Genomic DNA, 12,941 nt, shown 5'->3' with positions numbered 1-12,941 from the left:
TTAGTTTTATTCATTAATTCTTGTGAAACTGATCCAGTCTTTTCGGGCGGCAGCATAGTATAATGGGTAAGGAACTGGACTTGTAACCTAAAGGTGACCGGTTCAATTCCCAGGAAGGACACTGCCGTTGTACGTTGCCCTGAGCAAGGTACTTAACCTGCATTGGTTCAGTATATATCCAGCTGTATAAATGGATGCAATCTAAATGCTATTTAAAAGTTGTGTAAGTTGCCCTGGATAAGAGTGTCTGCCAAATGGCTGGAATGTAATGGAATGGAATGTCTTTTGCATCAGCAGCTTCGGTTCCTGCCAATGGCGGTAAGGCGGGTCCTGGGCCCCCAGCCCCTCGGCATGCTGGGAAACCGCCCATCACCAAGACCACCGGGGGCGTGAGAGTCGTCGTCCAGTCTCCTCAGAGGAAGGCCCTCGCTGCAGGTAAGGAGCTGGGGGGTCTCTGACCTCGCCTCAGATTGGTCTCTGACTGTGTTCCACCCCCCCACCCCCTCCCACCTCGCCTCAGATTGGTCTCTGACTGTGCTTTCCCCAAAACCCCACACCCCCCCATTCCCCCCAACAACCCTCAGTTTGACCACTAAAAACCACACTGCACAGCACAATGGAAAATCCATACCATATATGACCAATTTTTCCATTGCTGTTATAGTATAATTATTTTTTGAACTGAACTGTGGAAATGATGCACTGTGTGTATGTAGAGTTAAGAGGCCAATGTTGCTTCTTACTTGAAGTGATTTTTTTTTTTGGTTTTTGTTTTTCTTCTCCTCCCTCCAAGAAACTATTTCTCAATTCCCCCCTGACCTTATAAATGATGTAATTACTTTCTGAGTCCCTTTTGCGCCAGCCAGCAGTGTTACTATTTCATAATATTTACAGAAGTTTAGCTGCCTCTCTTTTATCACGCTTCTGTTCCCAGTTGTGCAGTTTGCTTCCAGTATACTGTTGAATGGAACAGATTAAATAGAGATTGAAAATAGACAAACGATCGCCAACAGTCAATTTCCTGATCATAGTTTGAAATCAAATGATTGTATTGTGTTTGTTTGCACAGTGTGAATAAGGTTTTAGTGTTATCTGTGGAAATGATTCTCCCCTATGTGTACAGTGTTTGAGTACAGCATTTATAATTTAGCATCCACTCTGTTCAGTGCTTATAGCTGCTTTATTGCAACTTTGTGGTTATTGTGTGGTTAAGATTCAATGTTTCTGGTCTCCAAACGGTCAGAAATGCCATTTGTTTTGGAGTGCTCTATGCACTTGGACCGTACGGCTTGCCTGTTTACTACAAGCAGTGACCAAGGGCCTCATTTATCTTTGCTTCTGTAAATATTACACAAATATATGGTGTAATGCAGCACCAACTTTGTATTCATTAAGTTTTGAGTTTTTAATCCATTGTGCACATTGCCAGTACACAGAGGTGTATTGTCAGCATTGACATTTGTGTTGTTTGCATTTAGATGTCCTTTTAAAGCGTACTGTAGCATTCACGCTGTCGCTAACCAGAAACAAAGAACAGATGGAGTAATGAAGGAGAGGGAGAGCCTTCTGAAATATAAATAACTGTGTCCAAACGCTGCAGTGGTGGTGTGTGTAGGGGGTTGGGGGGAGAGGCAGGGGGGTGGGGGTAGAGGAGGGCTGGTTTCAGGGACACAGTTCAAAATAAGGCACAAATCACTGCTTGGCTAAACATGACTGGCACTGTTACTGCACAGCCACTTCTGGGAAGTGAACCCAAGGAGATTGTATGTAAGCCTGCTTGCTTATACATCACGTAAGTCACTGATCTCCACTTTGGGTTGTTTTGGCTTGGTATTCCACATGTTGCTTTTTACAGTTCTCCATACTGTTATTTCCTAATGTTCCCTGTGGTTCAATTTTTTATATTGTAATTTGGAAGAATATGGGTGTTCCACTGACAACTTCATGTCCTACAACTTTTTTTCTAGATTGATTGATACTAATATTATAAGCATCTTGTTAGGTCTGCTTTTACTTTGTCTCATCTCATCTGTTAAATAGAAACTAAAATCAATAACCAGATATTGAATGACAATGTTTTTTTCCCTGGGAAACATTAATGTGGTTTGGCTCTGCACATAAGGCCAATGCTGTAATAGTCCAAGATTTAATGCACTGATATTCTCTGGTAGATGATATAATAAAACGGATCAGATCTCGCCAGGGCATGCCTTCATACAGTGATGTTGATTAAATTAAACCCTCCCCTCCCACTGATTGGTCACACAGCACAAACAATCATGATGCCCAAATCAAATGCCCTTTGTATCTGTCAACATCTTTCCACCCTCTCTGCCCTAACCCATGCATAGCATTCATTTGATGGTTATCCAAGTTTAAGCGAGCTAAGCTCAGAGTGCTACCGTAAGCGGTGGCGTTGACTCCTCACAGGGACCAGACGGCATCGTTCTCACTCGTTTAATGGGACAGGCCATCGCCGAACCCTCATGGAATCTGTCCTGTTCCCTCTCGTTGTGCCAGGAGTGAAGAATGCGGCTGTACCGAACCAGACGCCCTCGAAGTTCACGGCGAGCCCACTGCACCGGGCCGGGTCCGGAAGGTTCCAGCGGCCGGCCACGGCTCCGCCAGGTACGCGGGTGTGAGCGGGAATGAGTGAGGCGCGCGGCGGTCGATTCTGTCGCGGTTCGGAACGCGCGTCTGGAGCTGGATTTTCGTGCGCTGGCCTTATTTACCGAGCCGTGCTCTCGTTCGGCAGGCTAATGGCCGTCTGACCGCAGTACCTGCCTGTCTGTGATCTGGCTTTCTTCCCTCAGCGCTGTTTCACTCTCTAATCTCTAACCGGCCTTCACGCAAACCTCTACCTCCCTGTAAACAAACGAGTCCCTGGATGAGCCGTCTGTCCTTTAATTACAACTTCAGACTGAGAGTGGAGGGCAGAAATTTGGCTTCCTTGCACTGCTTTTCTCTCACTGAAATTGAGATTCCCTGTGACAGCATTGCCACCTGCAAAAAGCTTTTCCCCTAATGGTACTACTGACAAAACTAACTTGATGATCCTTTAGAATTTGTGAAATTTGTCCTCTCGATGCTCATAGACCCAGGGGAACTGGATGTGATGTCTAATGCGCATGGTATTAAAGCACATCCACAGCATGTGAGGAAGCACGGGCTGTACTGCTCACATCTGTCAGTGCCTGCAGTACCGTGGAGCTGCGCGCTGAAATGTAACGCTGTAACACACACGGCGTGTTGACCCCGCCCCTCTTCATGCCCGTTCAGCGGTGCAGTCTGCCCAGAAACGCCCACTCAGCACTGCGGCCGCGTGCCGCAGCGACCGAGGCCCGTCCGTCACGGACCTGTCAGGGACGGCGGCCGCCGCGATCCCGCCGGATTGTAGCCGTAGCCCAGAGCGTCGCTGCGCCGAGCAGCTTCTCAGCCTGTCCCCCGTATAAGCATGTATAACAGTCACTCACTATGAGATGCTCAGGGTTGGGTTACATTCACTCTGCTGCAGTCAATGGAACATGATGTTTTGTGTAGTCAATGGAACATGATGTTTCATGTAGTCAATGGAACATGGTGTTTTCTGAAGAACTAAAGCACTCCTACAGATGTGTATTGTAAAATGGAACTGCTCCCGGGTAAACATGTCATTTCTATTTAGCCTGCCGTAACACTGCATGGTCTATTGTGACGAATGCATGGAGAGTGACTGACCTCGTTTTACGCTTCTACTGTTGTAGGGTGAATGAATGCTCTTTAATATTAAGGTGCCTTTGTGAGTAATCTGTCCTCAGTGAGTAATCTGGAGTAATCTCAGTTCTAGTGCGCGAATAAAACTCCAGGAACTATCAAATTCTTCTGATGCTATCATTGCACGATGAATTATTTGGGGAAAATATATCCATATATTTAGATTAGCGTACTTGACTCTGACTTTAGGCTGCTGTGTCATACACTAGTAGTACAAATGGTGTTCATATGTGCATTTAAATATTTAATCCTGAGAGCAACTTCAAAATGCCTGGTCTTTTAAAGTGGCACTAAATGTACATGTAAAAAATACTTTTTGAAAGTGAAAGTTGGCTGTATTTCAGACCTTTTTATGTTTCGGACCACATGCTAATCTAAAGCATTGAAGTTGACATCCATTTGGAGAAGCCTTGATTTGAATATTTCTATGATTTGATTGGGCTGTACCAGATGTGACTCACGGGTGGCCGACGTGCTCATTGGCCAATGCGTGTAGCCGCACGCCAGGCCTCGGCTGTTAAAGCAATTTTCTTGAATGGCTCAAAAGAGCTGAACCGAGGAGGGCACTTAAACTGCGGAATAGGCCTGCTGTCGTTCAGCTGAAATGGCCAGTTACTTTTACCTGTCCTTTTGGACATAATCACAAGGGTGCCTTGGAAAGCAGCCATTTGTTCATCTTTTATCGCAGTTCTGTTTTTGCCACATTACGAAACTTCCATTTTGTTTCACTCCCTTAGCTTAGTCTCAGATTTTAAAGTACAGAAAGCAGAAGTCCAGGGCACTCATAACCACCCAGCATTTGTAGTTATTTAATTTATATTTCCTCTGGCGACTCAGCAGCAGAAAAAAACGTATTTAAATTTTTTTTTTTACATAATACAAGTGTCTTGTATTATGTGCCTTGAAGTCATTTTCAAATATATTTTTATTTTTATATCCCTTGTAATGTAGGTTTTAGCATTGTAGAATATAGGTGTTGATATTAAGAAAACAGACTTGTGTTCCTTACAAGGAACAAAAATGAATTGCTGGGTCTTAGGAGGATATGTATTTGCTTTAGTTACTGGCACATTGTATTCCCCTGCTAGCTGTGCTGTTGGGTGGTTTGTCTCTGTGGATGGCTCAGGTGGATTGCTGTTGTCACAAAGCTCAATCTCACTAAAGCTCCTCGTGTTCTGCCTCAGCGCCTGTGTCTGGCTGTTACCGTTAGCCTCCTCCAGCGCGCACTCACTTGCTTAGTGTGAGAAGCGGCTGCTAGGACATGGCTGTGTGATTGAGTGGTCATTTTTCATTGGCTGTGTTGCTGATGGGTCATTTTTCATTGGCTGTGTTGTTGATGGGTCATTTTTCATTGGCTGTGTTGTTGATGGGCCGTTTTTCATTGGCTGTGTCGCTGAGCAGCCATTTTTCATTGGCTGGTGGTTGAGTGGTCTTTTTATTGGTTTGTGGTTGAGTAGTTGTTTTTCATTGGTTGATAGAAGTCCTCATCAGCCTAGTTCATGAAATCCAATGCTGAACACTGGTATACTGGTGAAAACAGTCATACTGGAAACCAGCTGCTAAGTTCTGGAGGTTCGTTGGGGTAATTATCTTCACCTGTCTCATAATCTGAACCGTTTAGCCAGTGTGCAAATTTAAACAAGAATGGAGGCTGGTGAGAACCCATTCATATTTGGTTCCAAAATCATTCTGTGCATTATTGCCTGCCTAGTACACTATCAGCACTGTGTAAGATTACACATAATTTAACTGTTTATTGTTTTGTTCTCACTTATATTTTGGAGAGATTTCTCTCCTTGCTGTACATGTGTCATGAAGGTGTAGGCAAGCGTCCAAATTTTTTTGCTCTGAAGAAGGGGGTTACTTTCTGTTCTCTTGTCTGTCAAAATATCCATTCCAGCAGAATTCTGCGCACTCTGGTGCTTTTCTTTCAGAGTGGTTATTTTAGACGCTGTGATTGGCCCCCTTGTCTGGCACTTTGAGACGCATGACGTCTTGCAGCCCACACTTTTCTCCACATGTGCTTCCTGTAAACATAACTGCACTTAGGACATAATTACGGCCGGGGCGGGGGGGGGCGGGAGGACGAGGCCTGCCATGGTGTGCTGGCGTCGTGAATGCAACGCGAGGAGGCCGTCCGCCGTCCCCTGTGGGAGTCTGGAGCATTCCAGCATGTTCCACCGCAGAGGAGCCAATACAAAGAGCCAATGGTCAATACTCGGCTATTGTTGCCAGGGCTTCATCGTACAGTCCTTTCTCTATGATTTCCTTAACAGGCAGTTCGTTGTGCTATGCAAGTGTGTGCGTGCGCGTATGTGCGTGTGTGTGCGAGCCTAGTGCGAACACTAAATATCAATTAGCCATATTCTATTTGAAAGATCCACAGTTATGTACACAACTGGTTTTAAATTCCGTATTTCAACATTCCATATCAATACAGGACGTGGAATAAGTGAATATAGCATCACTGTATTACTAATTATGGTGGTAATATGAATAGAAAGGTGATGCTAAATCACCATGTGCTGGCAGTGCCTGTGAGCCGTGTTAGCCTAGCCTGCCTGCTCTGGGCCGCCGTATGGCTAGAGCCTGATTGCAGGTTTGGATCGCTCTTCTCTCAGCTCGCTTAATATAGCCATTTCAGCGCCATTCCGCATTCTTCATTAGGAACAGTACCTTTAACCGTGGGTTGATCTGGACCAGTCTCACTCACGCAAGCCATTTTGTGAAACCATGTATCTCATAAATATTCAGATACAGGTTTTTTTTTTTTACCCTCCCCCTTTTTTTTGTTCCTCAAAGGCATTTGTGTTCTTTAATTCACACCGGCTCTCCAGAGATTTTATCTGCACTGATGAGATGACACACAACGTCTGTTGTGAGGAGGACAATGCGCGCTGTGGCACAGCGGTGTGTGTATTATGGCCGCCTTTCCCTCCATAGTGTTGTCAGGAATAACCTTGTGATGAACCGTCGCTGCCTCTCCCTCTCTCTCCCTCCCTCTCCCTCTTTCTCGCTCGGTGTGGAGAGCGAGCGAGCCCATGTCAGGCCCCGCCCCCTCCAGGCTCTGCACGCTGCCCCTCCCCCCTCCCCTCCTCCCCCATGCCCTGCATCCCTCAGTGTGCCGTCGGCTCAGGGATGCTGCTGAGCTTTGTCTGGGTGTGAGTGCCCGTACAGCCGCGTCGACCGTGCGGATTAGCCCTCGCTACCCCCCCCGTCACATCTGTCACTACCCGTCCCGCCTGAGACGTCCCCCCTTTTTGGACGAGAGCCGCCGGTTTTTCGTCGCGTGGAAGGAGCTGTGATGGTGAAGTGAAGGGGAGGGGAGGGGAGGGGGGAGGGTTGTTTTTGTCACGACCGCCGTTAATCTTCCCTCTCGCTCGCGTGTCTCTCTCGTTGGATTTCGGGCGGGCTGGGTACCACGTTGCTCTCTACAGCCCCTTGGCATGCGGTAGCTGACCGAGAAAGGCACCTTTTCGACTTTTGCGTTTGACGAGAGGGCGGCGACGGTGGGTGGGGTGGTGGGGGGGAGGCGTCCCGCATCCTTGATTTTCGAAATGTTATGGTCTCCGAAATTCTCCCTGTCCAACATCCACGTGAAGCTGACGGCGAAGGGTCTGCTCCGGAACCTTCAGCTGCTGTCGGGATGCAAGAGGAGCACGGTCGTGTTCCGCTCAGGTCAGTCTCCGGGGGAAACGCCACGAAATGTTTGAGTCCGTGGCCATCCGCGAGCGTCTTTAATCAGTTTGTGCGTTCGGTCGTAATCCTGAGCGGTTTCTCCTCAGCAGAAGCGGCAGCCTTTCAAGCCGACGTTCCCGCTGAGTCCTTTGCGCAGAAGGCACATTTGCATATCATAAAACGCAAATTGAAGGCTGTTAATTTTTATTAAAATGGGGTGATCGTGTTGTACCCGAGTGAAAATGAAATTTTACATGTTATGTTTTTCCTCAAAAAATGTAATTATAGGATGTTTTTTTCCCCCTTCCTCCCGTCTGCCTACTGTAGCCGTTTATCGTGTTTGTACTCCATCTTACTGGTTTAGAAACCTACTTCTCTGGTCAGAGCGTGAAATGTAGGTTAGTCAGGCTCCAGTCGCTGGGGTTGAAGCAAGGATGCTCACTCGTTTGAGAACATTGTTCTGACAGGAAAATTCCCTCAGACATTTATGAGCACCGAAGGCTGTTTTTTTCACACGCTTTCCTGTGGCAAGTTATTTTTAGAAGCCTAGACGGAGAGAAGTGGAGAAGAGCAGGGTTTGAACTCCATTACTAGCATGGTACTTCTTACAGTCTCACCGTAGTGCTGAAGGGCTTTCATCCAAACTCAAGGTTCAGAGGAACGTTTTAGTTCATGCTGAAAGGTTAAATGATTAATTTAATAGATGTTATAGAATAATTGGCTCATGATTAATGATGATTAACCAGAATGTGTAATGTAAGTGGAATCATGTGGTGTCATAATTGATTCCTTGGTATGGGTATTAAAACAGGCTGATTAGCAATTAAGCTTCCTTGTTGACAAAAAAAGTATCATATGGAGATCAGTTACTGTTGTCCATCTGTACCCCTTTTTACCAAAGGGCTGGCTATACAGTAAATTGCATTAAACTGTTGAAATCAAGCTTTTCAAAAGTTATGTCACACATTAGTATTGTGGCCACTTAAAAAATTTTAAGATTCCGAGGCAGCATCCATTTCAGGTTATAAATTCATTATACACACTGTTTTTAGTTGTCAGTGGGGCTAGCCTGGATTTACATACAAGTTTAAGTATCAGATTAAATTTGTAAAAAGCATGTTCACTGGCTGGCAATTAAAGCCACTCTATAAGCCCTGAATTCCGTTTGTCCACATTTGCTGTCAAATGTAGCTACTTAGTGAGTTTAATTTATGAAGCACAGCATATGGTGTGTAGTTCGCTAGATAAAATGGCCAAAGCAAGCCAGAAAATACACTGGGTTTGATCTGTCCTTTTCTTATTCATTGAACCTCAGGTGCGTCTGACTCATACGATGTGACGTTATTTTTTAGAGAGGCTGGAGAATGAGACATTCACATCCCACTGAGCACTTCTGTAAAATGATTTTTTTGCTAATCATAGTGAATGAGAAATGAGACATGATACCAGTCAAGGTATTTGTGTTGACACTTTGTTTTTGTTTTTTGAGATATTGATTTTTATTGAAAGTGTGATGCAAGGCATTACTTCTAAAAACAACAGAAATATATAAGCCACTTTGATCACTGCTGTTCGGTGAGATTTGTTGTTTCTGCGCGAAATGGCCTCGTTCCAGACCCGAAGCGTGCGTGCGGGGGGGATGTATTGTCTGTGGTGTCCGGCAGTTTCTAAAGTCGGGGGCAGGGAGCGCACGCATCCTTCCCGTCCCGACCCAGGAGTCCTTGAGACCCGCCCCGACCCAGGAGGCCTTGGGCCCCGCCCCTTATGGAGGGCATTTTGTACAGGCAGTGTGTCTGCATAAAACATAAAGCATGAACATTGCCACTGTGTATGTACAAAATTGACTTAATATTTTCTTGTACATAATTATGTATACATATAGTCTGTGGCTGGGGTGGGGGGGGAGGTGAGAAACCTTCCTCCCCATTTCCTGTACTGTCAAAAAAAAACTTCTAAAATGAGTCAAGAGTGTGTAATGAAGGGCTGATGTAGAACTAATCACAGGTTCCTCTCTGGGTGCCATGGCGACGCTTTAATCTGACTGGCTGAGGTTCGGGTCCTCTGGGCCCTCGTGTCCTTGCTCCCCGTGACAGGCGTGTCATTGTGAGGGATCTGTCCGCCATCTGCCCCCGAAACGCCGGGTCCTGGCGGTGCCAGCGTGGGCGGTGCCCGTGTGGGCGTCCGTCCACTGTGAATTAATTTCCTCATCGCGACATCAGCCCAGAGGAATTCAGCCGCTAAAGTTCAGCTCTTTGATCCGAAGGCGGACGGAAATGGTTGAACTTCTCTTGTCTGTCGTAGCGGACAGAGGAGAGTCTGTTCTGGACAGCCAGCGTCTGATCCAAACCATCTTTCATATACACTCCGAATGTGTTTTCTATGTTCTTTCATATTTCTTTAGTTATGAGCGATTTACTGTTTCCCATTGGTTTATTTATTTACCCGTCACAGATGGAGGAGATGGGAAAGTGTCTGCATGGAAACCACTCTTGCTGCTGAATAATTCACTTGCAGCTTGTGAATTATGAATGTGGATTAGCTCAGGTGAACAGGCATATAGGCACAGGTGCAAAGGCACACGCGACTTTTCCCAAACCACGTCACATGACCTTCACTGGAGCAACTCCCTCCAATTTGCCATTAACAGTACTAGAAGTACCAGTAATTCTCTACATTTAAGTTAATCCGATGATTGCTCGAACCAGTTTTACAGACGTTTCCTCTGCAAACCCTGGAGAATAACAAGCAAGCCACAAATGTGAACCAAATGTTTGCTTTTGATTCTTTGCAACTGAATTTTACATTTTTGGTTTTTGATGCAATTAAGATGGAAGAACAGTAGTTGTCTTTAATATCTGGCATTTTGTGTACTGTGAGTAAGCTCACTGAAATCCCAGTCTTTGTTTTCTAAAGGTCGTTGAGGCACAATGGGGAAAATTGTGTGCTTGGAGCACACTTAATTTCTAACATTCTTAAATTTACTGTGCGCTGAATTTTTTTTCTTGTTTGTACTTTTCTAATCCCCAATGTAAGATCCTTCTGTTATATTATCCTCTACTCACGTGAAGCCCCACCTGTTCTTTACTGAAATTGGGTGAGGACCACCTTTAAACCGCTCACAAGGCTAAATGTGTCCTACGATTATATATTCCTCCATACATAGGGATTACCGTAATGTGATTAAACGGTGGAGATGGAGGAACACTGGTCTATTGTACAGTAATGGCTGTACATAATTGATCCCTCTGTAAACAGCATTGATTTGTGATGGGCAGTTCTTTGTACAGTGTAAGGGGATGCAGTGCTTGAGAGTTTACATGCTGTGTCATTGCTTGTCATGTTTCATGGTCATACAAACCTCAGCAAAATTAATGAGCATCCAAATCTGGACTGATCTTGCTTTCATCTTGTTTGAACATTTTGTGATTTAAATCAACCCGTATATAAATTTTCCTTTATTTCTATTTTTTCCTCATATGTTCGTGTGTTGTTGCCATGGAAACGAGAAGCAGAAGATTTCCATCAGTACTGTGGAGTAAAAGATAAATTCACTCGGTGGTTACAGGGGCAAATTTAGTGAGAAATCAAAACAAATCTCTGAAGCGGTTGGGATGCGTGCTAATTTGGGTGTGAGGCACCGTATCTGTGTAGAGCACTGTGTGCGGGGCCAGCTGCAATGCAGCAGCCGCTCACTGTGAACGCTGCTACACGCTGTGGGGTAATTACTTCACTGAGGCGCAGGGCTGCAGCATTGTGTCAGAAACGCTGGCGTTCAGAGGACAAAACTCGTAAATCCTCAGTCCGACCAGCAGGGGGAGCTGTAGCAATGAAGTCTACTCTCAAAACAGCCAGCAGAACGTGTACAAAGGGGGAAACTCTTCATGCTAAAAGCTTCTGTTGATTCTAAAGGGTTTAATGTGAAATGATCCCACAGATTTGTTGATATTTGTGTGTTAGTCTTGGCATGGTTCATGTAGTAACTTTCCCTTTTGGAATTTTTCAGGTTTTTCACATTGGTTTCTCTTTTAAAATGCCCTAGTATTTCTGCATGCACTGATGTGTAAGTGTTTTCATTTTAATGTTGTTGTGACGACAGAGTGCAGTCTGCAGTGTAGGAGTCAGAAGAGTCAAAAGTATCGCAGGGGCTTTTTTGCTGAATTTAAAGTTCAGAGCAGATGTGATTCCAATGCAGTACATGTTTTTTCCATAATCTAATCTTTCGTAGGAAAAAGCTATTTTATGTCGAACATGTGGTAATGTGTTTGATGTGGATTCTCGTCATTAAACTAGACTCTGTAAAGTATAGGCTATATAACTGTGCGCCACCAGCTTTAAAAATTTAATTCAGGTTGTATGATATTACAAATGATACAAATGCACATCATGGAATATAAAATAAGTTTTGTTTGAACTCTGACCTCAGAAGTGCTCTCTCCCCTCAACCCAAATAAATGCTAACAATCAATGTTACGTCCATGTCTTGAAAAATTCTGTGTGTATAAGAACTATGTCGCTTCCAGTTAATGGCTTTAGTTTAACTTTGTGGATACTGAACAGAGTCCTCCTCACATTTTGCTGTATCGTACCTACAGTTGGAGCTTTATGAATAATAAATCCTGATATATGCAGTTCTCTCTCATTTAAAGTAATGAAATAAATGCATTAGTGAATCGTTTTAGAGGCCAGATTTCCCCCAGTGTTAAATGTGATCTGGTGTTTCATCCGAATGGTATCTGATTGGGGCGTGCCCTGCGATGGAGGGCGGTGCTTGGAATGCGCTGTCAGAATTCTGACAGTCACATTCTGTTCTCTTGTACTGAACCTTTAGCACCTACACGTGGCTGTCTGTCTGTCTGTCGGTCTGTCCGTCTGTCGGTCTGTCTGATGCACGTCACATCTGAGTACTTAACGTCTTTGTGCCGGAATCTTCTGTTTTCTCCTCTCTGTCGAGCGTTTGCCCCCCTAATTGTGTCACATGATGGACTGCATCTGTTATGGTCTGCAGTTGCCCCGTCCTGTTGATAGATATCCCCTCAGCATGACCATTCTCCCCTTTAATGGGAAGATGTATTTCTTGGCTTCATATTAATGTAATGAATTTAACTTCAGGAGACCACTTTGGCGTCTTTGAATCGGGGTCATTTACATTCTGTTTCTTCATCGTGGCTGAATGTGGAGAAGAGGGAACGTGGACAGAAGTCGTCCGTTGTGTGGCCGTTTCTGTACTGACACTGTTGTGAAAGGAGACTCCTTGTTTCCCGAGCGACGGAGGGCAGAGTTTCTGATTGGCTGTTACGGAGAGCTCTCGCTGGGAGGCGTGGCCCTTTTTTCCGAGTTGGCCCCTCTGAAGCAGAGCTGGAAAAGGAGGGGCTGCTGTGCATTGCCAAATTTAACTGCTTCATACACACAGTGATTCTGCTACAGACTCATGTTTGCAGGCTTCTGAGCAACCGTTTACACTGCATTGATTTCCAGGAGCGTGCTCGTAACCAGGAGTGTGCACACACATA

The 12,941-nt window shown here is 45.1% G+C and overlaps 1 protein-coding gene across 5 annotated transcripts in view; it reads left to right on the top strand.

The window, feature by feature from the left end:
• The window catches only part of mtus1a (microtubule associated tumor suppressor 1a), a 36,984-nt gene that overhangs the window by 8,575 nt on the left and 15,468 nt on the right, over positions 1-12,941 (top strand). For 2 of the 5 annotated variants that reach the window (XM_064345059.1, XM_064345057.1), the window contains exons 4-5: positions 295-435; positions 2,521-2,628. In XM_064345059.1, the coding sequence (XP_064201129.1) occupies positions 295-435; positions 2,521-2,628 (249 nt within the window). Of the gene's footprint in view, positions 1-294; positions 436-2,520; positions 2,629-7,281; positions 7,432-12,941 lie in introns of those variants that run through there. The other 3 variants (XM_064345058.1, XM_064345061.1, XM_064345060.1) reach the window with 3 other exon arrangements.

This window comes from Anguilla rostrata, chromosome 7, assembly GCF_018555375.3.
Source record: "Anguilla rostrata isolate EN2019 chromosome 7, ASM1855537v3, whole genome shotgun sequence".
In the NCBI taxonomy this organism is placed as follows: domain Eukaryota; kingdom Metazoa; phylum Chordata; class Actinopteri; order Anguilliformes; family Anguillidae; genus Anguilla; species Anguilla rostrata.
Note: the sequence above shows the minus strand (reverse complement) of the source record. Positions and strands in the feature narration are given on the sequence as shown.